Source organism: Quercus suber, unplaced genomic scaffold (genome assembly GCF_002906115.3).
Source record: "Quercus suber isolate HL8 unplaced genomic scaffold, Cork oak 2.0 scaffold_239, whole genome shotgun sequence".
Taxonomy (NCBI): Eukaryota; Viridiplantae; Streptophyta; class Magnoliopsida; order Fagales; family Fagaceae; genus Quercus; species Quercus suber.
In genome coordinates, this window is record NW_027069696.1 from 161,899 (window position 1) to 188,682 (window position 26,784).

The 26,784-nt window shown below is 36.2% G+C and overlaps 4 protein-coding genes across 16 annotated transcripts; 2 read left to right on the plus strand and 2 right to left on the minus strand.

Annotated features, from left to right (window-relative positions):
* Positions 1–655: 655 nt before the first annotated feature.
* On the minus strand, positions 656–7,278 carry LOC112028047 (uncharacterized). Of its 8 annotated transcripts, none has more exons than XR_010631745.1 (5): positions 7,062–7,278; positions 4,931–6,273; positions 2,394–2,584; positions 1,915–2,226; positions 656–1,416 (listed from the first exon to the last, which is right to left on the minus strand). XR_010631745.1 is itself a non-coding variant. In XM_024060837.2 (2 exons), exons 1-2 carry the CDS (start codon positions 7,088–7,090, stop codon positions 5,313–5,315), a joined length of 990 nt encoding a protein of 329 aa, XP_023916605.2. In that variant the 5' UTR covers positions 7,091–7,278; the 3' UTR covers positions 3,260–5,312. The 8 variants fall into 8 exon arrangements, 1 of the variants encoding a protein (XP_023916605.2); XR_010631743.1 differs by having other exon boundaries at positions 2,394–2,651; XR_010631744.1 differs by having other exon boundaries at positions 1,915–2,235; positions 2,394–2,651.
* A 3,307-nt stretch (positions 7,279–10,585) lies between these two features.
* Positions 10,586–16,343, plus strand: LOC112027560 (uncharacterized). Its single transcript, XM_024060242.2, has 2 exons — positions 10,586–11,293; positions 15,406–16,343. The coding sequence occupies exons 1-2, from the start codon at positions 10,704–10,706 to the stop codon at positions 16,028–16,030; spliced, it is 1,215 nt and encodes a 404-aa protein (XP_023916010.1). The 5' UTR covers positions 10,586–10,703; the 3' UTR covers positions 16,031–16,343.
* A 1,362-nt stretch (positions 16,344–17,705) lies between these two features.
* Positions 17,706–22,524, minus strand: LOC112027644 (uncharacterized). Of its 6 annotated transcripts, none has more exons than XM_065780565.1 (4): positions 22,301–22,524; positions 20,062–20,353; positions 19,755–19,859; positions 17,706–18,709 (listed from the first exon to the last, which is right to left on the minus strand). In XM_065780565.1, the coding sequence occupies exons 2-4, from the start codon at positions 20,255–20,257 to the stop codon at positions 17,970–17,972; spliced, it is 1,041 nt and encodes a 346-aa protein (XP_065636637.1). In that variant the 5' UTR covers positions 20,258–20,353; positions 22,301–22,524; the 3' UTR covers positions 17,706–17,969. The 6 variants fall into 6 exon arrangements, with proteins under 6 accessions (XP_065636637.1, XP_065636636.1, XP_065636635.1 ...); XM_065780564.1 differs by having other exon boundaries at positions 17,756–18,730; positions 20,062–20,299; positions 22,301–22,523; XM_065780563.1 differs by having other exon boundaries at positions 17,756–18,730; positions 20,062–20,329; positions 22,301–22,523.
* LOC136070531 (uncharacterized) lies at positions 22,225–26,422 on the plus strand. Its single transcript, XM_065780572.1, has 7 exons — positions 22,225–22,254; positions 23,420–23,502; positions 24,017–24,158; positions 24,290–24,319; positions 24,548–24,618; positions 25,413–26,026; positions 26,202–26,422. Exons 1-7 carry the CDS (start codon positions 22,225–22,227, stop codon positions 26,420–26,422), a joined length of 1,191 nt encoding a protein of 396 aa, XP_065636644.1.
* Positions 26,423–26,784: the final 362 nt, after the last annotated feature.

The following is a 26,784-nucleotide window of genomic DNA, read 5'->3' on the forward strand; positions in this document are numbered from 1 at the left end:
AGATGGGCTATTTTGAACAAGTCTCATGGTCAGTTTGCCTTACATGTGGAGTCTTCAAGGTCAAGGCCATATAGGCTGTTTTTAATTCTTGTGTTGGTTCAATATATACCCAATGTTTAGTCAAAATAAATAAAACAAATGCAAGAAAAAATTTATCAATATTTCTATATGTTAAGGCCACTGGAAGTTCTTCTAATCAAGTAACTTGTCAATCAACAGTAATATGTTACAATCAGCTGAAGTTGGCATTGTCCTTGTGGACCGCCAAAAGTTGTTCCCTTGAAACCAATTTTAGCTGCAAAGCAATAGGCAATTGCGGTTTGCTACATATTTGTGAGCCCGCAGCTACCTTTTGTCCTCAGGGGGAGTCGAGAATGTACACCTCTTGTTCCAAACAAAGGAACAGGATATTCATATAATTGAAGTCACACGCCTTGAATCATATCAAAAATATTACACCTACTCATTCATCATACAAATACAAATTATCTTACAAGTTCTTATTTCATGCCTATGGGAAACGGAAAATTAATATATGGTTTCTTACTGGGGGAAAGAACCACATTGTGGTTTCTTTATTTAGTTAGTTGTTTGGCCTCCTAGTCTTGCAACAAGAATGAAAGGCAAGTACCGTCTCTCTGAAGAACAACGCCAGTAGGTCAAACTCAGAAATTACATACTTTATTCTTTATAAATAGCTTCCTTCAGTTACAAATGAGATGCAGTAATAACACTGTCCATGGTTAATAATAAGTCAAGGAAAAGTACTTCACCATTCCACCTATGCAGAAAATAAAACAATTACCGTCTCCAACTTCCATAATACATCACCAATACAATGAATGGTACAGCCATAAGCAAAAGAAGGGCTAAGACCCAAACTAAAACAGGATACAAAAGCAGAGATAGTCATGGCCAGTCTATTCTAGAATTTTGAAGCTTTTTTCTCACTATCATAAATTACAGTTGGAACGGCTTGTCAATCTTGTTAGCAAAGAACTGGCACACACTGCCAAGACAATGAATGCCCTTCAACAATGCAACCTCTTTCCAGTGATTGACTTTATTTTTCAATGGTTGCTTGCAGAACAGCTCACTACTAGTCTAATTTAAGATCTTCAAATCTCTCTTTACCAGTATGTAAACATTGTAAAGGTCTTCTAAGGAGGCTAACAAAATTGCAGTAGTTTTTGTTTGGCATTCCCAACGGAAAAACCCTGCTCGTATTCTGTTCCTAATTTTATCTTTACAAACGAAAGCAGATCCCATTCATTTAGTCTTCCTGTTTCCAGCAGCACCCACCAAAATCATTGTTTGCCAGCACTATCTAACTTCCAAGGCATAGGAGTCCTTAATTCTGATAATAATTCGGCAAACAAGTCGCATTCAGTATAATGAGAAATCTGCTCAGCATCTCTGCACAAAAGTGGCTGACATAAGCTTTACTCAAATGAAGCTTCAGAGCACAAACTGCACTCTTGCCCTTTTTCTTACTTCTAGTAAAGGAATATAGCTCACTTTTTTTTTGGGGGGGTTAAATAGGAATATAGCTCACTTGCTAGGATTATGTTAAAGAAATTGATCTATTGTGTATAAAGGCAATTAGAATAGGAGTGAGCGACCAGCAGGTCAAGCTCTGATTTACGCTTGTTGACGAGAACTTTAGTAGCAACTCTATAGACCACATTGCAAAGACTAATGGAGTGTGGGCTGAGTAAATCCATGTATAGCCTTGGATCTATTGAAAAAACCAGAGTAAGTGAAGACCCTATTAAAAAGGATGATGTCTAAATTTGCAGGTGTTTTAGGGAAGTTTTTTTTTTTGGTAATCAAAGCAATAAAAGTGGAATTGAATTCCTGTAAGAGAAAACCGGGAGTGAAGAAAAGAGAGAGTGACAGAGAGTAAAGAGCTACCTGTGATGCTTGGCATTCTCTGATAAAAGATGGCAGAAAAAAGCCATTTGGCCCTGGTGATTTGAGAGGATTCATTTGAAAGAGGACTAGTAAACTCAGCATCAAAGCAGTTCCTCTGCAACTGATTAAGCAGCGGAAGATTGTTGTAAAATATTATTAACTGTGTATCTGAAAACTACAGGAGACACATCACTGCTCGCTCTTTAACAACTCTCCTTTTCTAGGAGGCAAAGTCATTCTCACACAGTTTCCACCATCATATATAGTTACGTGAAACATTTCCAATGTAGCTTTGCAACTTTTGATCATAATCTGCAACATCTAGCCATAATTATTTTCTTTGATAAGTAAAATCTAGCCATAATAAAATAATAAAAAATGTCTAAATAATCCCACTATGGTTTTTTTTTTTTTTTTATAAGAAATAACCCCACTATGCTAACAACCCATTCCAAAAGCTTACAGAGGACAACAATTACCTCAAACTCTTTCATCTTTTTTATTTTCCTTAATATTTTCAACCAAAAAAAAATTCATTATTCAGAAGTCCCCTCTATTTTGCCAAAAGCAACTTCTTAATATCTCACTCCATGACAATGACATTAACCAGTTAATGCCAACTTATAATTCAGAGTCACTGGTGACTGCTACGAGGATCTGGATAAATGGTCTGCAATTGAAATTCAAATGTTCAATTGGTGCCCCACAGCATCTACATAATGCAGCAGTCAAAAGGCCTGAAAAAACATTAAACAGGTAGCCATCTGTAATATAAAGATAAGGGGGAGGAGACAGGTTCTCTCCTTCCAATTATTTCTATTGTAAATTTATTAAGTAATAATATACGCATCACTTATTGACACCAAAAGAAAATTGAAAATTATCTTGCTACTAATGCTCATATGGATTTGTTGTATTAATTTTTCATTCTCCATAATGTTGAACAATTACTTTAGATAGCAATCATCTGATGGATCTGAGATGAGAAAAATTTTGTAGCATAATCCTAACAACTAACAAGTGAGCAATCATTTATGGTAAGCTACACATGTAAATGGTGAGTCTTGAACCCAAAACCTCACTCTTGAACTTACTCTAACAAGGGGAGTAATGTCATTTGAGCTAGAGCTCATTAGCAAGTTCTTTTTTATGATTTCTACCTTTCTATTTTTTTGGTCAAGCTTTTATAATATCACAACAGGGCATGGCACATACATGCATACATACATACATACATACATACATATATATATATATATATGTCGTGTGCAAACTATCTTAACTAAAAATTAAAGCAAAATGGCGTATTTAATGCTAGATCCATAAACAACCCTCTTTAAATGTCTTCAAGAAAATTTTAGTGAATCTTCTATTTCTCTAAGTTAAGGCATAGAATTCATTCTATGGTGCTGTTTTAGTTGTCATAATACTCAATATAATACAGGACTTCAGAAGCTAATGAAAATGTCAAGTAACCAATGAGAAAACCTTATTTATATGCAAAAACAATCTCAATTAATGATTAATTTAACTGATTGAATGTCTATATACTTAGAGACAAGGCAAGACTCTTACAACTTGAGATAGCTGACCTATACGGCCAAGACCTCATTGCCATGATAAACACTAGTTCAAATGACAATAAAATCTTTAAAAGTAAATATACATATAAATTGAATAACATCCCTCGGCAGGTTTCCCTTTTTATTTGGACAGCAGTGTGGGGGAAGATACTCACTGGTGACAATTTGAGGTAAGGTTATTAACTTATTATATTGTGGACTGGTGTTGCATGTGTCAATGTTTTGAGGAAATGGTGGATCATTTATTGATTCACTGTGATGGGGCTTATCAGTTGTAGAGTTTGTTTTCAGATATTTTGGTGTTAGTGCTAGATCTGTTGATTGGGTGGATGAATTGGTTGGGAAACACTCGTTTGACATTTGGAATTTGATTCCTTTGTGTCTAGTGTGGTGCATTTGGAGGGAGTGCAACATTTGCACATTTGAGGATGTGGAGAGCTCAGGTGATCAGCTCCTTGCATTGTTTGTAGGCACTTCATATGATTGGTCTCGGATTTGGGGACTCACTTCTAGTGACTCTCTCCCTGTTTTTATAGATTCACTTTTTTTTTTTACATAGTTTTTGAGTTTTGTTTTACTTTTCTGGCTGCTGTGTTTCTGTTTGCATGAGGTAGTCTTTACAAAAAAAAAACATGCATATAAACTATCAATAATGGAAACATCAATAATATAATTCTATAGTATTACAGAAAATAATACAACACCACTATATGCACAGCCCTGCACAACAAAAGACTACAAGAAGCCATACATGCACATGGTCAAAGCACATAAGCCCATAAAACTAGTCTATTTCCATTTATCTATCAAGTTAATACCTTCCAGGGTATGGTTTATCAATGCTTGTTACAGAGGAATCAATATTTATACGCGGAAAATATGCAGTAAAGGGGATGACCCTTCCACTTCAACTTGAACAACTCAACAAACCTGAGCAAACCCAAACATGCTTTTAGACCTCAAAGCCCAAATGAAGACTATGCTCAACTGACAGCCCTTAGAGTCGGGGTTGGGTCACCCTTCAACCTGACCCAAACTGCCCAAGCAGAAGGCCCACTTTGCTCAACACCAAAACCTCCTAGTTAGATAGTCCTAGCAATAGGACCTACTCTATTCCTTTGCCTCAGTGTTGGACATAGTTTAATTGCAAGAAAGCAGATGCAACCGCTGCTTTTTTTTATTGTTAATTTACACACTGACTCAGTGGGTTTTGAACCCATAACCCCATCATCCATCCTATTATTATGGAATGAGAAAGTGTCATTTGAGCTACAGCTCATCGGCCAAGCACAACAAATGCTAGCAGAGAGAACTTGACCAAACATATTCAGTTGTGGATCTTAACCAGTGGCCAGTGCACTACTTGTTCATTATCAGACATAACTTTTCACGTGAACCAAATGCAAAAAGGAATGAAGAAAAGTGAAGCTTACATGTATTCAGCACCTCAGAGTGTAGCCAATGATGTAACTGACAAAGTTCTGAACCTTCAGATCACCACTGTGTCTCCCCATTTGTTATCTATCATACCGATCCTATATAAAGGGAAATATATTCATCCTGTGGTAGTAATATCAAGGACTGTACTTCTGCATTCTCTTTCAATAAAGAGATCTGATTATATCTTGATTAACAGAATTTCTGCCTCTGCTAGCAATGTATTTTCTTCTGTATTGTGCAGGTGACAGTTCCTGTGAAAATTTATTTCAACTACTCCAACAACTCAGGTAAACAATATTCCAATCACTTGTTATTGAACCCCATCTGCTTAAGCCACAAAAGTTCAAAGACCCAAAATGTGGACATTCAAATGCATCAGTTTTGCAGTTTTCCATAAATTTCACGCATCAACAAGTTGGAGTCATTAACAACGCGCCTGCTTTCATAAACAATATAACTGCATAATTCATGTCTTGGTGCTGGCCTGATTGTTCGTAATTGATACAGGGGATCCGTGATCACAGATTTACTACACAACTCCCTGGCTGGCTGGACATGATTCCACCAAAAATCAGAGAGCGCTATTTTTAACACATGCCAGTACTCTACATCTCTGTATAATCGGAATAGACTACTCCCTTTAGGAGTCCAAACATAGAAATCCATCCAATCCCTATCCATTATTTCCATTAAACCCTGAGCTTGTGGAATGCAGTAAAGGGGGACACGTGACCAGGGGACAGCTTTGCTCATATCTCCATTGAAAAATGGACACTTTATCTCCAGCACTCCTCGTGAAGGCAGCCCATAAACTAGCCTCTCAACTACACCATCTGGTGAACCTGCTAGCCAATCATCTTTTGGGTCCCTCTCACCATAAACCTGAAATTCCGGAAACAAAACAGTGTTTCCCGTTATAAGCTTGTATCTTTCAAGTGCTTCCTCTTCTTTTATATTACTCCAACAGGTAGCCAGGTTGCCTGAAAATGGCTCAATTGCCCCAATTTTCTCTAACCATAGTTGGGCTCTTCGCCGAGGCCAAAAACCAATAGCCCCAGCAAAAGTGCTTGCCGTCAATTTATGTTTCCTGAGTTCTTGCCAATTTTTGAACCAGTGCTGAAGACCACTTGATCGAAGAATAGAATTGGTTTCACCAGTTGCAAATTTTAGAGGGCGACCAGATTGCCTCAAAGTTTTTCCATAGGAATGATTTGGAATTTGGACACTGTAGTTCCTACAATTGCCAGAATATCTAAAGAGCACACCAATGCTGTGGCTACTCTTGCACTTGTGATATGACAGCAGGACAAGAGGGAAGCAAGAAGCAAGTTCTTCACTGCCCAAGAAAAAAAAACGTTAGTGGAAGCAAATAGAATTAGAGTGGATACATCTTTTAAACAAGGGGCAATGTTCTAGATAGCAAAATGTTTGCAGCTCATGAACATGTAGAATTGAACTGGGTATTTACTTATATAATATGCTGGTCAACATAACACCATCACCATGACAAAAGCTCAATTCAGAGATCATTGAGCAATAACTATACTGCAAATGATCCCTTTCCTCCTCAGAGATAATGTATATATATTCAGTCAATAACTATATACCTCTAAATCAACGGGTATTATAGAAAAATGTTTTAGAAATATGAAAATACTAACTTTTGCAGTTATCATGATTCATCAGTCATCACACTATAATAATAACAATAAACCATGGATACATGACCCCACTCGCCAGAGCCTTGAATCATGTAATTCAGGGGAACTCCCAGTGGGGATTGTCTTTCATTTCATTAAACATGATTTTTGTACTTCATTCTGAAAATAATAACTTTTGCTGTTATCATCACAAAATTTACGAAAATGGGGGGGGAAAAATCAAGTTGATTTATCAAAAAAAAAAAAAACACAATCAGCAGTAGCAACTAACAATAACAAGTGGTTATAACAGAACACTAGTAAAACTTTTCCCCGAGTTACAGCAATAACTCTTGATTTCCCAAACCTGTTGATTTCAATTAGTGCTGTTTGTAACAAAAAAAAGAAAAAGAAAAAGCAAATATTTCTAGCTAGCTTGAAGAGTGGAGGAATAGGAACGCGGAGATAGAGGGTAGTGACTAACCGAGCAAGATTGTGAGGAGTCCGAAGCATAGGGACTCCGATTAAGCCCCTTTTAATTTAGTTTAATGCACTCTTTTATTCACCATCGTCTCTCTCTCTCTCTCTCTGAAACCCTACTTGACTTGTACAGCAACCTCTGTGTTTTGACAGCCACATGAATTGGGAAATATGTGAGGGTTTAGAGAGGGTTTTACTGTCCAATTCAAAGCCTGGAATTAAGCCTTAGGCTTTATAGCTACAACCCCGTTATAAACTTTTTTTTTTTTTTTGAAAAATTACAAAATTTATCTTTTATCTTTTACATCATATTTTAATTTGGTCATTATCCTTTCAATTGTGTCAATTTAATTCATAACCTTTTAATATTATGTCAATTTAGTCTCTATCATTATCTTTTTTATGAAAAAAAATTGATGTGTCAAATGAAATAATAAAAAATTATTTTTCATTCCACATCATCTACTAATTATACCGCCATATCAATTCAAGAATAGAAACTAAATTAAAATATGTACATATGACTGAGATAAGTTTGGGGATACTAAATAGGCTCTAAAATCCCTAAAATTAGTACTCCATCCCTAGAATCCCTGAAGTTGCAAATAGGAAAGTTACTTTGCTTACTTGTTCGGAGTCGATCTTGTTTGCTATTCAATTTCTGGAGTCGATCTTGTTTGCTATTCAATTTCTCACAGATTATGTTGTTTGGTTGGGTGAAAAAAGCCATTATCCTAATTTAAGGAAAGATAGATGGTTAGCACAGTGTACTATATCTACCCCGATGAGATCACAGGGATTTCCCATGACCAATTCCAAGATTTTTTTACAACCAAATATCAACTAAAAACTAAAAAGTAAATAAATCTAATCTAGGTTTTGGACCCATAAACTCAACCACTTTTTTGTTTTTTTTTTTTTTTTTTTTTTTTTTTTTTTAAAGGTTTCCAATCTTCCACTAACAAAATCAGATCTCTGACCCATTGTCAATGATTTTGAAGATTCAACGCCACTACCGTTGTGTGGAAGAATTTTGGTACCATCCATCTCTCAACACTATGAGGAAGAGTTGAAGAAGAAAAGGTTTCTTGTGAGCTCAAAATCAGTGTTCCTAGGAGGCATTTGCTTTCCCTATACCCATCAAAACCCAAAACTTGGATGGGTACAAAACACCTTAAATTTCTTTATTTTTTGAGATTTTCTTTTCCCTTTTATTTTTAATTAATCTAGCAGTATATATCGCATCCTAGTTGCCAAATATTAATATATAATACATCAGCTTTTTCCATCTAAGGAATAACGACAATGACCAAATTGACACAATACTGAAAAAGTTAGGAACCAAATTGACACAATTAAAAGGTTATGGACTAAACTGAAATATGGTGTAAAGGATAAAGACCAAATTTGTAATTTACCCTTTTTTTTAGAAAAACCCTGTTTTATATATATATATATATATGTATGTATGTATGTATGTATGTATGTATGGACATGCTGTTCCTTAAGTTCCTCTCTTAAAATTTAGCCATGTGACTACTTAACTAAAACATACATTTTTATCCCATGAGAAAAAATCCATATGGCAGAATCTATAAAAGAAACCTAAAAAATGATACCTAAGTACTGCACCTAAATCTTGCTCTATATATATATATATATATACCCTTTTAAGAACTTTTTTTGGACAAAATTTAGTTACAAAATTGGTTGTAACATAAGGCTACAACTTTACTCAATATCATTAACATTACTACATATTTTGAAAATCTAACCATTAGATGGCATATTCTTTATGCTCTTAATACACATGTCAAATTTTGTGCCAATCAGATATTATTTATTATATGATCTATAAGGTTATATTTTATACATAATTTTAAACTACAAAAACTTGCAATTTAAACAATTTATTGATGACATAGCTATTGATCTTTAATTTTCTAGAAATTTTACAAGTATAAAAGATATAAAAAGAAAATGTAATCCAATTGTGACTTTGTCAAAATTTACTTCCAATAAAAAGATATTGAGTAAGGATTTTAAGTTACAACAAATTTTGTACAACCAATTTTGTAGATAAACTTTGTCCAACTTAAAAAAAATAAATAAAATTTGAGATAAACCCCATTATAAACTTCGACAGGTGTCCTGCCATAGTCACATGATAACTGTCAAAGTCTAAACCAAAAATTAATTGTTGTCTTTTGATTAGATGATAAAGAACACTCATTATAAAATGAACACTAAGTGAGTTTGATTTTAGCTTTAAAATTATGTTTTTTCTTACTATAAGTTTATAATCTCATGCTCTAACATGAAATTGGCTCAACAGTTAGAAGTCAATCATTTGGGACGTGTAATAATTTTATTACTCAAAAATTAAAATTTAGTCATGTTTTTCCATATTAATAAGAATATATTTAGAACTGTAAATAAATTAAGTTGATTATGAAAGCTTGAACTCTGTCAAGGAAAATATTTGTTTATGTTTGACCTAGGGTCGTCCATGGGTCGGACAGGTCGGGTTTGAGACCAACCAGCAACCAACCTAATGACATTGAGTTTTCAATACAAAGACCAGTAGTCGATTGTGAAAAACTATAAGTAGAGTCAGATCGAACTCAGTTGGACAACGGTCAAGTCGATCGAAGTTGATAAATATGTTGGCGAAGGTTTTTCTTGACAATGATTTGTATTTTTATTGTTAGATCTTCGCCAGATTTAAGCAAAAACCATTGGATCATAGTTGGATTTGAGCATAAACAAAGAAATCTAACCAAAAACATGAGATCTTAAACGAATCTAACTGAAAAACACATTTTTGTCACTGGATTTAAATGAATTTTGGCCAAAAACTACAGGATCTTCACCAAATCTCACTGAAAACCACCTTTTATTTGCTGAATCCAAATGGATCTTAGTAGATCCGACCTTCTTTCAAGGTTTGGTCGATCAGATCAGGTTGCTCGGGTTTTAGGAGAAGGAGACCCGCCGCTCGACACACTGGCATTAGTTGTTGAAGTCTGAGACCCATTACTAACTGCCTCTCTGCTTAGATTAGACGATTTTAGTTCGGGTGACTTTAAGTCGAACGGTTTTGGCGGGTCTCAATTGGGGATGGATAGCCCTGATGTTCATTTATTTAGCAAACAAGCTAAACTCAAACCCAAGTTTAGGCTCAAACCACTAAACTTTTCTAAATAAATGTCTCTCTTATATTCATCAATTAACAACATGAACGTTTTGGACACAAATTTAAGTGTAAGGACCAAAATGAAATTTTTTAAAGAATACGAACCATTTTGAAACATTAGAAAAAAGTTGAGCACTAATAATGTAACTAATCCAAACAATAAAAAGGGAGAAGAAGAAAAAGAATTGGGAGTGTTTAGGTGTGGCCTGGTTCACTTCTCACACACTATAGTCTTCACTCTCAGGCCTCAGCTTCATTTCACCACCACCGTAGTGTGCCAAAAAAGAGGGATATCTCATTCATTATACATCACACAGAGAGAAAGCCACAGATCTTTTATTCAAGAGAGAGAGAGAAAAAAAAGGTCAGGTTTTACAGAGAGAAATTGAGTGATTTTTAAATTTCATTGCTTTTTTTCTTTTCTTTTCTTGGTGGGTTTGAAAGAAAAAGATGGAAGAGGCAAAGGTACTAGCTCAACAGCAACAACAGCAGCAACAACAACAACAACAACAAATGATGCTACAGCAACAACAACAACAACATCAACAGCAGCAGCAACATCAACAACAACAGCAGCAGCAACAATTGCTGCTATTGCAACAGCTACAAAGACAACAACAAGCGGCGGCCATGTCTCGGTTCCCTTCAAACATCGATGCCCACTTGCGTCCTCTCAGACCCATGAATCTGACTCAAAACCCAAACCCTAACAACGTTAATCATATCCCTAATCTTCATCCTAACCCTAACAATCCCACCCCTCCTCCTCAACAACAACAACCCCAACAGCCACAACAGTCTCAGCAACAACAGCAACAGCAACAGCAGCAGCAACAACAACATCAACAGCAACAACAACAACAGCAACAGCAACAGCAACAGCAGCAGCAACAGCAACAGCAACAACAACAACAGCAACAGAATAGGGGGATCCGATCCGGGAACCAGGTGGAGCTCCATATGGCTTACCAGGACGCCTGGCGGATCTGCCACCCGGACTTCAAGCGACCTTTTACTTCTCTCGAAGACGCCTGCGAAAGGTTTGTTTGTTTGTTATTTTTTTTTTACTTTCTGTTTGGTTGCTGAGAAAATTTGTTTGAAGAAATTAATGGGTTTTGTATGTGCATAAAGATTTGAGCTTTGTATGCTTTATCTGACTCTAATTATGTGTGCATTTGTTGTGTAATCGCATTTTGAGTGGTTGAAGAGAAGTGCATTGTTTTGAAGTGTGAAAGTGAAAGAAAAATAGGATTAAGAATTTTTTTTTTTTTTTTTTTTTTGGTTGGGTGATAATTCAATTGTTACAAGTAGTTATTGGGGCCTGATTTGAAATTTGGTTCCTTTCATAAAGAAGACCAGGCAATGTCACCGAGCTACAAGGCTCTTGGCATAGTCTTGGGTAAGATTATATATGTAGAATCAATAATTTGCTGATTTGTATAAATTTGTTGGATTGCTCTCTGGTTTTGGATTTCTGGTACTTTGTTCATATCTTGCATGCCAAATGGTGGGTAACATTTGATATGGAAACATTTGAATGGGTAGCTGCAGCTCTAATACCGGAGCTTTTGTAAGCATTTGTCAGCTTTGTTGTTGAATTTCTAGTTGGTGATTACCCTGAAAGGTTGATTCCTAATGGAGACAGAAAAATGGGTAGTTATGTATTGCATAGTAGTATTCATATATAAAATTTGCTGATCGGTGAATAAAAGCATTTATGTACATAAGGACAGAAGAAAATTGGTGTTTTGTGACATATAGCACTTTAGTATGAACAATTGGTGGGTATGATTTGCTTAAATTTCATATTAATAAATGTGGCAAAGTGAGAGTTGGAAAGCTTGTGAATTTGGTCTTTCTATCAAATGGTTTCCCCAAAAATAAGGACGCAGATATGAACTCAATCTGGGTTTTGGCATACAGAGTCATGTGCCATATGGTGTAAAAATGTTTTGCTATGCAGTTTTATTTTGGACAGCCTGTCATTTCTACTTTTCTACATAATATATACATGTTGGTTTTGTGTTATAACTGCATCCAAGTGAAAAAGCAGATAGGCATGAAAAATAATAAAATAAGAAAATGCAGAAAGTGTAATTTGATGCTTGAAGTGGGAAAGTGGGATTTATTTATCTGAAGCTGTTATTGTGACAGTTGGTGTCACAGTTAGACTTTCAGGTTAACAACAGTAGCCTGTACGATGCTCCATATAAGATATATCTTAATGCCAATAAGGGCGTTGATTTCATATTTGATAAAATGAAAAGAATGTTTCCTGTTGTTTTCTCTTAAGCAACATACATGATTGTTCATGTTTAGTCAGCTTTGCAGATTTCTCTTTACAAATTCCTTGCTTGAAAAGCATTTCTTATGTTCTAAAATTTTCTATACTTTTGGGTTCTTTTTCTGCAATCTTGTGCATCAATTTTTTGACTAAAGAAAGAAAGTATTCCTTGTCTCTATTTTTTCCTATTGAATGTTGTGCTTCTCTAGCCCCACATTGTTATACACACACACACACACACACACACACACACACACACACACACGAACACGAATGTATGTATCTGTACAACCATGGATTGAAAATGAAGGATTAGTTGTTATTATTTCTTTTTGGATGAACGGTCATGATTATTTCTCATATCACTAAATAGTTCTAGATCCTTTTAGAAAGAGCATTCATTGGACATACTAATGAATCTGGTTATTTCATACATATCAATTTTTGAAAAGTGTTCTCCCTTCAAAGGTGATACATATCTGGGGAAAAATTATTTGACTTGATTTTAAGTTGAAACGATTGTCCTTATTGGTTGAAAAGGAATGGTTGGTAGAAGTGTGGATGGGAAACTAGAAAGACCTGTTGTCATTCTTAGTTCAATGGGTAATGAGTTATTCATGCTTAATCGTATTCTTTGTTAGCAAATTTAATCATGATGTCTTCCTCTTCCATGGCTACTCATGGTGTTGTTAGCTTCTCCACTGTAATTGGTGATGATCATTGTACATCGTTTACTTCCATTGGCCATGGTGGCAATGGTAACAACGGCCTCAATTTTGTCTATGGTGAATGGGTATCTATGAGGCTGAAATTTGGGGAGAAAGTAATGGATACACATTGAATATTAGGTAGCAAGCTAACTTGCCACTTGGTTGTTACCCTTGTAGGGGTGTATAATGTAATTCAAAAGTAGCATGCATTTCATGCATGCCGTGATAAAATTACTCATGTAATCACTTGAGGAGGAAGTTACCCAGTTTCCATTGATGCTGTTTTATTCATATTTCATTCAGATAGTGTAATAATAATAAATAAATAAATAATTAAATAACCTTCTCATATGCATTTATATGATACTTGCAGAGAATAAATATTGTATCAAATGTCAAATGCATGCTGTCATCTTACTAGTACTTCTTCGGGTGAGATGAAGTCCCCTGTGTAGGTAAATGTGTCTAGCTTTCGGGGGGATGTATTTAACTGCAAATTAAAATTAAGCGGATTCCCTCTTACAACTTAGACGGCGATATTTTGTGTTTACACATATTTGTTTCCCAGTGGACAATGACCTCCGCTACAATATTATTGCATTTATTCCATACATGCTTTTTCTCAAGCCTAATAGAGGTTATATTTGAGAAGGGGGAGGGGGAGAGGGAGGCTGTATCTAATATTTCTGCAATACAAATTTCAGATTCTAATATCATTTGCTTGTAATACCTACGAGAGTGTTGAAAACTTCAACTGGTGGTTGTGGGAAGTACCCAGGAACTATTGGTTTTGTATATGTACTATATATGGATATGAATACTCTTTTTAGAAGCATCCTTGCTACTTTAGCTGGATTCAAACATTCACAGGATGGTAAAAGTTCATTTGTCCATTTCAATGTTTTCTTGAGATTTTTCAATTTGATGTCAACAGTCCAATCTTTTTTGATGTCAAAAGTCCAATCTTTAACACAAGGTAAAAATTCATTTTTTTGATTCCTAGGCATTGGCTTGGGATGGCAGTATGCCTTACCTTTAATTCGTAACAATTAAAAGAGGTAAAAATATTCTTGTTTTACCATTAGTTTTTAACGGTTGTTGTACTTACTGATTAATTAATTACATATCCAGCAAGGGAAAAAAAAAAAAAAACTGTGCACTCCACTTGGTATAAATTGGTATTTTAAGTTGTTTTTTGTCTTATGATATGTTGCTAGAGTATGTTGATTCTGCATGATAAAAGAGATAAATTGGTTTTAATATTAGGATTAATAGATGACCAAAGGACAGCAGAGCCTCCTTCATGGCTCATTCATAGATCTTTTTGAAGAATTATGCATATGCTTCTCTCTCTGTCTGAAATTAAGTTTTAGACTAGTACATGTATTATGTATATGAAGATAAGCTTTGTTGGGCATTCTGTTTATGAAAAAGGCAATTAGTTAGCACCACTGATGTGCTTGAGATGGATAGCATATGCAGCCCTTTTGGTTGCCGAAATCATTTTCGTACTTTGGTACTGATGTGAGCAGATATGCTTGCACTTGCCGTGAATTCACTTCTATGCGGCTTTTGCATTCAGATGCTCCTACATTTCTTTTTCTTATTTTTTCATAACTTATTAAAAAATATAAGGATTAATAGATTGGCATTAGCTTATTTAGTGTGCATTTGGCATTAGCTTATTTAAACCTTTGCTGAAAATGTGCTAAAGTATATTTGTACTTTGAAAAAGTGAGAAAAAATGAGAATTTAAAAAGATGTACATAAAAGCTAAAATCTAGCAAATAAGTATGTTATGTACAAATAGCCATTCAATCTACGTATGTGTTGATTGCTTGATCCTTGATTGGGTGTGTTGGAGGGTTTGAGACATGTTGAAAAATGACTCTCTCTCTCTCTCTCTCTCTCTCTCTCTGGGGGAGCTTAATGATTGAATTGATAGTGTAGTCATTTCTTAGAAGATATAACATTTACTTAATATATTGCATGTAAGGCATCTGGTCCCTGCTTCTCATATGAATCTTTCCAATAAATGAGCAAGAGTTAGTTATAACTGGAATCTGGTATTCATCCAAGTTATCTGTACAGTGACATTTTCGAATTTGTTGTACTTTGTAGGATATCTCATTCCCCATTTTCCGCTAAATTTATGCAGGTTACTACCTTACCATGTGGTGGCAGACTATGAGGCAGAAGAGGATGATAGGATCCTCGATTCTGACACCACAGGCCAAATGCCCTCTCGATCCCAACAGTGGGATCATAACATAGCTGCTAAAGTTGCGGAGTTTACAGCCACATTTGAGAAGCAGGCCCTTGCCTTCAACATAATATCTCGGAAACGCGCTTTGGGGGAGTTTCGATCTGAGGAGAGATTGATGATTGAGCAGGCTCTTCTCCAAGAGGAGAAGCGAGCTGCACTGGAAATAAGAGCAGAGATAGAGTCCCGAGAGAAGGCTGGTCGGGAAGCTCATGAGGCTAAATTGCGAATGGCAGCAATGGTTCAGGCAGAGCAAGCTCGGGCTGAGTCACTGGCTCGGGGCCCAATAAGAGCAAGTGCACTTGGATCCCAAGGCAACGATGCAATTGGGCACGACTTGGGAGAGCAGGAGCAAGGAGGCAATGCAGACGAGATGATAAATGGGTGGGGAAACAATAATCAGAGAGATGAGAAGGAGCCATCTGAAGATTTCTTGAATGATGAAGAGACCGAAAATGGAGAAACAGGCATGCAAGATGGGTGGCGAGAAGTTGGGGAATTTGATTTGAACACTAGATGAACATTGAAATGGGTATTAGTGGAACAACCTTGAATAGCACAGGCAGCAGCCTATTTGAATTTTGTAAGGAAAAGTGAGTGTATCCTTGATATATGGAAAATCAATTGGACTGAGCCTTGTGTTCAAATGCCGTCTTCTTTGTAGGATTGTGATATGTATCAAGTCTGAGGAATGTTACTGATTGAAATCCGCTCACAGAATCATTGGAAAGCTATGTAAAATGATGTTATTTCAGTAGATTGGATTATAACTATTTATGTGGCGTGGTGTAGCAGGCTATAAGTCGTAGTGCAACAAATTTAGTTCAAAGTCATTCGTAGTGAATTTTTTTTTTTTTGGGTAGATTTTTTAACTTCTGTTGACAAAGCTAGTTGTAGGCTGGCATTGCAACTTTGCAATTATGATTTATGTTTGTTAAGCAATAACTAATCTTGCTCAATCCAAAAGTCGTTTTTACTATTATTATTATCTTGCCGAGTCTAAAGTCATGATTTAAATTTTAAACCCATCTATATGTAGGTAAGCTGTCTTTTCCTTATTGGATTCCTCTGTTAATTATTTTTGTTGATGAATATATAAGAGCGTGATACAAGCTTGTACGATCAACTAGTTATATTAAACATGAAGATTTTCATATTTTTAATTTTATTCTGAAATTGTTTCTTTTTTCTTAATACTGAATTTTTTTTTTCTATGAAGATCTTTTCTTTAAACTTAGAATTAGATGATTTTACATTAGTTTTAATTAGATGACTTGCAAAAGAAAAAGACTAGGAACACAACTTTGTGCAACAAATTTTACCTCTATTTTAATGTATTGACCATAAGTAACAGAAAAAATAGTGAGTTTATATAAAAATGATAGTTTGCCATTTGAAATACAAATAGGGTGATCCTTAAAAACCGCAAGTTGGAGTAGCAGTAGCACTAATAGTAGCGGGTGGTTATGGCGGCATAGTCCATTTGGAATGCTCGCACGTATTGTTTGGAAAATCGTCAAGTGCACCCGGATCTGATTTTGGAGTGAGCTCCTAGCATGTTGTCCGAATACCAGCGACTTTAAGAAAGCTCGCTTTAGTGATGAGACCCAAAAGAACCGTCAGCATTTTCGAGAACCCTGTTTATAATTTAGGCTGGCAGCTACAATGGGGCAAAAGAATGCTTATGCGACGTAGAGATAGTCTAGCATTATATGCATGCAAATTAGTGTTGCCCCCCACTGTGTAGTAGAGTTTCGGTCCACCAAGTCGTGTACTCTTTTCTTTCATTAATACAAAGTTTTCTATCATTTTCCCAAAAAAAAGAAAAAAAGAAAAAGACATACCTATGTTATACACCGGCCGGTTTCAACAAGCAAATTCAATTGTTTGATTGATCTCCCAGCGACCCCACCCGCCCAGAGGTATAAATCCTTCTTCATTCATTGAAGTACCGTTGTTCGAAAGCGGTCTTGGAGATACTGTTGCTTTCTGGCCCAAAAACCTACATCGACTTGATTTGGGTGATAATTTAATGGAGGTTGTAAGTGATAGATAGGCGTATTGGAAATTTGGAACTACTCGTTAGAAATATGTAACAAATTCTTCAGGTTGGAGGTTCTCTCTGTCACCGCAGGGGTGTATGACTATGAGCAAAATAAAACTTGACCCTAGGAGGAAATTCATCACCCGCAGTCTAAAAAGAGAGCAAACATTTCTCAAGAAACAAACAGATGGTACACTAGTATCGAGAGAATGACCCTGCAGCTATGCAAGCCGTTTACTTTCAAACCACAAATCTCACTCATATACACTCGCACACATGCACCACCAAGGAATACAGCACCAAAAATTTTAACTAAACTAGATATTGTGGGAAAAGAAAGGTGAAAATCAAAGCTTCAAATTTTGGAGCCTGATATGAAGAAGGTAAAGGAGAAAAAGCAAGGATACACAATTGCCTACAAAATATTAGGAAGTTGAGAATCCAATCTATTCTGCAAGTCCTTGATCTTCATGGAAAGCTCAGCCCTTTGCTCCTTGTAGTTTTGCAGTAAATATTCTTTCCCTTCTATCACCTCTTTCAAATCTCCTACTTCTCTCTTAAGCATCTCAATCCTCTCCCCATCTCCCTTTCCTTTCTCTGGCAGCTCAAAATTGCTCTCACCACCCAGATACCCATTTGCATGGCCATTTCTTGCCTCAGATGGCCAAATTGTTGGTGAGGAGGGCTTGTCGTTGGGGCCCGCATGTGCCACACAGTGATCTGCTATTGCCTTCCTCAGTCTCTGGATCTCTCTCTCAGAATCAAATAAGTCCCTGTTTGTGGCATCAAGCTGTGACTGCAGATGTGTAGAATGTGCCAGCTGAGCATTTAGTGAATTCTGCAACTCCACAATCTGATCTTGCATCTCCAGTATCATATCATCTCTTCTCTTCAGCTGCTGCCTCAGTTTATGTATTACTTCCCGCTTGCTAAAAATATCAGAGCCAGATTCTGAGACACATGGAGAGTCCGAGCAGTTTGAATGGTGGAATGGCTTTGGAGGCAATTCAAGGCGATCAGGAGAAGATGACCAAATAACACCATTATCCTTGTTAAATTCAGGAGGGGGAACTGTGACCAAAGGAAGAGCTCCATCAGATTCAGTCATCATCTGGCCATTGGCTGGGCACTTTATCTCCATGATGCCTTCAGTTCCTGTTTCAAAGCGATTATTACCTAGAGGAAAAGGAGAAAAAGTTAAGCATGTGATTGTGAAATCTACTTACCTAACTTCTCCAAAAAAGTGAAATGAAACTATGTACGGAACATTGATGCAAGGCTAGAGCAAATAAAACGGCAATGCGATCACCCAACAAGACAAATGCATTAATCAAGATGAAGAGCAACAGATTCTTTTTTTTTGATAGGTTGAAGAGCAACAGATTCTAAGAGAGAAAAGAGGATTTGCCAGACCCCCATGGCATTGAAGGGGCCAAGCAACATATACTGATGATACTGAAAGAAAGTTTGAGCAATGAAGCTGGCTGGGTCTTACAAAAATAAGATGAGAGAAATTTTCAAGCCAAAAATAAGAAGAAGAGGTATTGAGACTTGAGAGGAACAGAATCATTTATAAATAAGAGTTTCACGAGTGATCTCTTTCTTCATGTGCTTTCAAGCACTTGTATTCTCAGTGATTTTGCCCCATTCCTCCTCTTTACCCCATGCCATTTAAAAATCAAATAGAAGAATGCATATCACAGCATATACATTGCATCCTAAAAAAACACTCAGCTTTCTCCTACCATTCTAGTCATCATGAACAACATACATTTGCAGCAAAGCTAAAACCTTCTAATTTCTGGCCCCCCTTAAAGAAAAAAAGAAATGTGCTCTCATGGATGGGGGTTTGACAACAAAACAAAGGCCTTTAAGAGTACAGAGTGATAATTAAGTATTCCTATCTTATCATTTGCTCCTCCTCTAACCTAACCGGCTAACCCCCAAAAAAAGAAAAAAGAAAAAAGAAAAAAGAAGAAGCCAAAATCCAAAATGGAAAAAAGGCAACACTGGGTAAGCTACAGATGCTATTCTATATTCTGAACTAGCAAAAACAAGCATCCTCTCACCAAGTAACATATATAAAGTGTTGCCACGTCAAGAAACAGACTTAAATCACCACCAAGTGTTTGATATGGAACTTAAAACTTATCTTTAATTTTCATAAAGTTAAAAATATAACTAAAGCACAAAGTCACACCTGAAATGCAATTGAAGCAGCCATCATCTTCTTGTGTGAACGAATACACGTTAGAATGCAAACGGGAACCAGCAGCCTTCCTTCTGTCAGAGGATTTCCCATTACCTGATTAGTAAACAACTTTAATAGTCAGGAGCAGGATTTATTATTTTGTGTATAGATGCAAACAACACCCCTCTCACATGGGCGTAGACCTCAGAAGCATTGGACCCACCCCTATGTGAGAGGGGTGTTGCATGCAGCTTTAACACAAGATACCACTTTCAGGAGTAGGCACATCTCAAAAGACAATTTGCAAGTGCTATACATAATATGAGACCTTTCAAACTATTACTAGCATTCTCCTGCTGCCTCACATCAAGTGCCTGCTTCAGCTTGTAACCAAGGCGAATTGATAATGCACTTAACATGGCACCACCAGCAATGAGAATCCAATTTGGTCCTTCACCCTGAACACTCTGTGACTTCTGAGCTCTATGTACCCCATTTGCCCTTGGTTTCATTTTAGTGTTGGGGAGAAAAATTCTGAATCATCAAAATATGACCTACATTGACAATGCCCCAAAATTGCATTGCTATGACAGACAAATTAGCTGAAACTGCATCAGGAAAGAGACAAGTTTAATAGATTTTGACACTTATAAAATAAAAAAGAGATCACGTTGATTGGGAAGGCAAAAAACTAAAACTGAGGAAACTTTGAGAGAGTAAGATATTGCATAAGACCATAAAGAGAGAGGACAATCCTGGTAGAGAAATAAAAGCTTTATATATAAACCCGGAAACCCCATGGACTAATAGTGTGGTGGATTAAACTTGAGACCTCCAGCTTTAATAGAGAAGAGTTGAAGTAATGACAAACAAATATAAGTTCTATGTTAGTGATTTTTAACAGATATGGATAATGTTTAGATTGTCATGGCTTGCAAAGTTTGGGGTTTAAAATGGTAAAATTAAAAAGTCAAGGTGTAATTTGTCAGAAGGACAAACTTTGTGATTTTTGGGGATTTTCCTTCTTCTTCTTCTTCTTCTCCTTTTTTTTTTCCCCCAGCTCTTTACATGCAAGACACAAGACACAACTTTCATTTTTACATTGGGAACAAATTAGAGATCAAAGAATTGTTTTCAATTATGACGGAAAACCCTTTAAAAAAGAAGAAGAAGAAGAAGAAGAAGTCATGCACAATATAATTGCTAAAAAGGCTCAAAATCCGTTCAAGTATCTGTCAACTCAATCCCTCTTCATATATGAAGGGCCCAGGGATTTTTTTTCCTAATGTTACAATTGTACTCCAGTGCACAAAATAGTCAGAGCTCTTCTAAAAAACCAATGATTCTTTTTATTGAGCATTAATCAAGATTATATAAACAAAAACCCCTGAAAAGAAATGTCACAAAACTCATGAAACCCACCACAAACTCATGAAGTATTTGAGCACCTAAAAAAGTAGTTCCATGAGGCAATTTCCTTAAACTGCATCACCAGGCTTCTCATCTAAATTAGTCACTATATTCCTAGTTAATTTAATGATAAATCCTCAGCAGAGGCGTAACACCACCTTCCTCAAATATTACATCACCAAGCTGATGATTTACTTGCAAAAGGCAGAACCAATTCATCTTTCAAACAACTTTGGCAACATCTAAGCACAAATTTGTAAAAAGAATCTCCACCCAATATATCATGACACAGAATATGTCTAACCTCAATGCTTCACAGGTGTATAAAAAAAAAAAAAAAAAAAAAAAAAAAAAAAAAAAAAAAAAAAAAAAAAAAAAAAAAAAAAAAAAAAAAAAAAAAAACACTGACCGAGAAAACCAATTGTCTTGTAAATGCAACAATCAATACACATACATAAAATCAGATTAATTCCAATCACCCAAAAATACCACTTTGACTAATTAGAATCTGCAATCTCTAGAAAAGTTCTACTGTTTTCAATATATAATTCAAATCAACCACACATCATAAAACATCTTCTACAAGGTTACGACACATATCATACTAGAATACAATTTTCACATTGCCTAGACGCACTTGCCGAACAAATCTATTCTTACACTACAACCACTACATATATACACACACAAACGCGTATAACCGAAATTATGAGTTGTATTGGTAAAGGAATAAGGCCACATTGTGCATTATATTATTTTTCTTAGGAATTTCATCGAACAAAATATCAGCTAAAAGCATATTCTACATTTCAATCAAATAGTTTTAATCCAAAAAAAAAAAACAGAGAAAATCGAAGCTCAGAGTTTGTATTATCTACAATCCAATATTACGCAACCATAGCCATAAAAACCACAAGAAGAAAAAAACAAATCTGTTCTTTTCAAACGCTTCCAAAACCTAAACAAAAATAAAAATCAATTTATTTAAATAAAATAAAAATCTGAAACAAGGAAACGAATCGACTATTCGTGTACACAGAGAAACTACAACAACAGATTTTAAACAAAAATGGCGGAAAGGAACAAAAATCCAGAGGAAGTATTCTAGAATCATCGAGAGAAAGAAAGAAAGATATAAAACGAACCTCATTCAATGAGAGAGATTAGGGTTTGCTTCCGATTCTCTCTCCGACTCTCTCTCTATCTCATAAGGAGCTCCGTCGTTTTTCACCTCTTCCTTTCTCTCTCTCTCTCTTCTCTCCTTCGCTTTCACTTTCTCTCTCTAAAAACAAAAAAAAAAAAGTGAAAAAAACCAGAGGGGGGTGAGCGTGAGGGTTTTTTGAAATGGCGGCTTTTGCTTGCCACGATTTTCAGTTACGAAAAATAAATATATACTACTATAATAAAAAATCGATAATATGGGGGAAATTGTATTGTTGCCACGTAATCATAACACGTGGATATAATTGGCGTATTGAAAGACAATATAGACGGTCAAAAATTCTATTGGCAATCCTCACAATGATGGTGTTAAATTGCTAAAATGCTATTTTTAGCACCACAAACTACAAAATCTAGCATCAGTTCACTGTAGCAAGTTGCTACTTGCTTTTAATATTTTTTTATTCTTTTTCTATCATTCAGCTCCTCTCTCTCTCTCTCTCTCTCTCTCTCAGAATTCTCACTCTCTCTCATCCCTCTCTGTTTGTCAACCAAGGGCTGCACGGCCAGCATCCTCTATTCCCAAATCAGATCCCCTAACTCCAGAATGTCTTATATCTGGTAGATACTCCAAGCCAGTATCTTCTTTTTTTTAGCAGATTTTGTATCTCTTTATTTGGAACCGTCAAAATAACCCTTGCTTAACCTATCTCCTTTGCCTTTGATGGTGCTTCTCTAATTGCGTAAAGTCTTGCTGTCCTCTTGTCAGTAGCTTTGAAACTTCTGTTTCCGTAGACACTTTTGTTGCTGGCGGTGGGTGTGTGATTGTTGTTCTTGCCTGTTTGCGTCAAAGAAGAGAGAGAGAGAGGGAGAGGGAGAGAGAGAGAGAAAGAGATGAAGAATAAAAAAAAATAAAGAAAGAACATTTAAATGAAATGCTAAAAAAAAATGGAACCATTGATGTTGGGTGTATTGTAAAGTAGTGTGTTAAAATAGATAAAGTGGGTTTTTGAGATGCTAAAAGCTAAAAACTTTAGCTCCGCCGTTGTGAATGCTTAAGTGGCTAATGTTTTATATTTGATATTTCCTTGTGTTCTTTATAGGAAAATAGTGAATGGAATGAGTGGCAAGCTACTGTTCTGCAGGAGCGCAACGCAGTTGAGAATGTATACCGATGGGCTTGTGGGTATGATTTTGCCTTATTTATATGCCATGCCATGCCATGCCATGCATTTCCTTATTTTTTTTGGTGATTGGGTCATTAAAAATTCTTATGCTTTCTCTTCAAGCCCTTGGCCTAACTTGGTGTATTTTTTTTTTTTTGGGCAAATATGAGATTTGGAGATTTTTAGTTGACAACTTATGGGGAGATACTGTAAGTTATAAATGGAGTTGTGTTTTACAGGATATTCTTGCCAAAAAAGTGAGATTTGAATTGTTCTAATATGTGAGGGATCTGACAAGATGTATGATAAATTTTTTGTTCATTTTTTCCTTTCAAAACAATATTGGGATTGGTGAGGTTTTAGATCATTGTGCTACGGTGCAGTTGCATTCATTGCTGTTAAACCAAAAAGTTCATGTCTATTTAATCACTTATATTTTCCCTTTTGATTGGATCTCTATGTTAGTCTGTCCACCAAGTTCTTGATCTCTTTTCAACACCTTTGATCCTTTTTATTTTCTTTCACTATTGTCAGCCGTCCAACTGCATTGCAAGATAGGACAAGGGATAGTGATGATGATGACCTTCATGATAGAGATTATGATGTAGCAGCTCTAGCAAATAATTTGAGCCAGGCCTTCCGCTACAAAATCTACGGGAATGAAGATGCCGAAGAGGTAATTAGTTAGACACTTTCTAATCATAGCCATTCCATCCTTTTCTATCATATTTTTCTCTTTTCCCCCTGGGGGGTGAGTGGGTTTGAATTTACTTTTCAGTTTAATTTTTTGTATCATCATGTTTACAGGACCACGGAACCCTTGATCGTGATGATGAGGTAATTGTTTGGGAACTCCTGAATAACTGGAATTCTTTTCCTGATTTGATTATTAAACATTGATGTGTGATTATGTTTTATTCAGCTTGAATCACTTTTGGAAAAGTAAAAAGGATCTAGAATGCATAGGTTGTGAGACAATAATAACAAAGCAAAGAGGAAGTTTGAACTTATATGTTGTTATTGAATTTTATATTGAAATATCTTCCTTTGATTACCAATATGCAGGATGTCTACTTTGATGATGAATCTGCTGAGGTTGTGATATCATCCTTGAGGCTAGGCGATGACCAAGGGAGGTATGTTTGTAAATGATTTTGTTTAAAGTATATCAAGGAAGAACTCGGGACATACTAATGAATTTTTGACTGGGAAGATATTGTTTGCAAGCAAGGATGACTCGTAATAGCTTTGCATAGCATTTTGTACTATTGAACTTATTTTAGGATTCCTTAACTGGCATATGTGGTTCAAAAGGGAACATGGCAAATGGTATCGCTACAGTGCTCCTTATTTGCTGGTCCAACCTCTCAATCATTGTTTGTGCTACTGAATTTGGTATTGTTGGAAAAAGAGAGAGTGTCAGAGAACAAACTTCATTCTAAGAAGGAACCAAGAACTGACCCTTGGCAAAAACTTTTTAAAAAAAAAAAAAGAAGAAAAAAGAAAGAAAGAAAGAAATATTATTTCCTCTTCCCACAATAATAGGTCAGATAAAGGATGAGATCAAGGGTTCAAAATCCACTGGGTGTGTATATAACTTACCAATAAACAAATGGCAATCTTCCAGGTTGCATTATGAAGTTTTGAGTCTTTTGACTGCAACTCATTGTCTGTCATTAAAGATTACATGATTGTGTTCTGTACTTTTTGACCCTTTGTTTATCATTGCGAACGTAAAGTATATTTGAATTTCAGTAAAACTTCATTACTTATATATATATGTATATAAAATAAAATTACATGATTGTATTTAGTAGTGTAAGAACTTCGTATTGGCCAGCATTGTATATTATTATAATTTGTTTTTTTGTGTAACTAAATCATGTTAAGATGAAGATGAAAGTTAATATTTTTCTCTCCTTTAAAACAGTAGTCTGTTCACGAATTCCAACTGGTTTGCATTCCAAGACGAAAGAATTGGTCATGCACCTGTGAGTACATCAGAGATGATGGATGACATAAACTTAAATGGAACTGCAAATGGTGGTAACAGCAGTAGTGATGATGAAGTTGTGGTTGGAGAGGATGAGGAGTTGGCTGAAAGCAAAGATTCTGTCAATGGCACATCTAGTTCAAATGCGAACTTCCTGAACGGGTTTACTGGGAGTGGTTCCGTGAATGGTGGGATTTTGAACAAGGAAAATGAGAAGGCAAGTGGTTCCCATGATTTAGGATTCTTCAGGTTTGAGACACCTGACAATGAGGAGTTGTTTGGAGATAGGCCTTTACCTGATTGGGTAGGATGGGGCGATTCATCTGATCTGCAAGTTGGTGGTTCAAGCGTGAATCCATTTGTGGATCATGATAACTCTGATGTAAATCCTTCTAGTCAAGATCAGTTAGTGACTTCTGATGCTAGTTCCCCTTCAAGTGGAGAATCCATACTTCCAAATGGCTCTTCAACCGCTACAGCTTCTAGTGGTGATGGTTCAGTAGGTAGTGATTCAAGTCAGAGATCTGCTGCTGTGCCCTNGCGAAACAGGGGTGGAGAATGTTGACTAACCATGATTCTCTTCTCTATTGGTGTTTGAAAACCAAATACTTTCCCCGGTGCTCTTTTTTGATGCGGTTGATCATCCAAACAGCTCATATGTTTAGAAAAGCTTACTTGCTGCTCAGCCTATTTTGAGGAGAGGTTGTTGTTGGCGTGTGGGTTCAGGATCTTCCATTCGGGTGTTATCTGACAAGTGGTTGCCTGGCCATCCCACAAATAAAATCCTGATTCCTCCGAATGTAGCTGTGGATGATTGGGTTGTGTCAGAGCTAATTGATTGGAATACATTCCAATGGGACCGCACTGTCATTGATGTGGTTTTTAGCAGGTTGGATGTTGAGGCTATTTATCGGATCCTCTATGCAGACGATATGTTCCAGACGTGATGGTTTGGTTGCATAATAAAGATGGACGGTACTCGGTGCGGTCTGGTTATCATACAACTAGGACTCTTGTGAGGGAGTCTAGCTTGGAAGGTGCTAGTTCCAATCTGAGGTCAAGTAGCGTTGTTTGGACCAGTATTTGGAAGCTGCGCATCCCAAATAAGATCAAAGTCTTTATGTGGCAAGCTTGCCACAATATTCTTCCAACACTTGAAAAACTTCGGCAACGACGAATCGTTGAGAATGAATTGTGTCCCATCTGCAAACTAGTCCCTAAAACAATTCTTCATGCACTGTGGGAGTGTAAAGCTGCTCAAGATGTGTGGGCTGGATGCTCACAACGTGTGTTGCAGAAGGGGCTGACT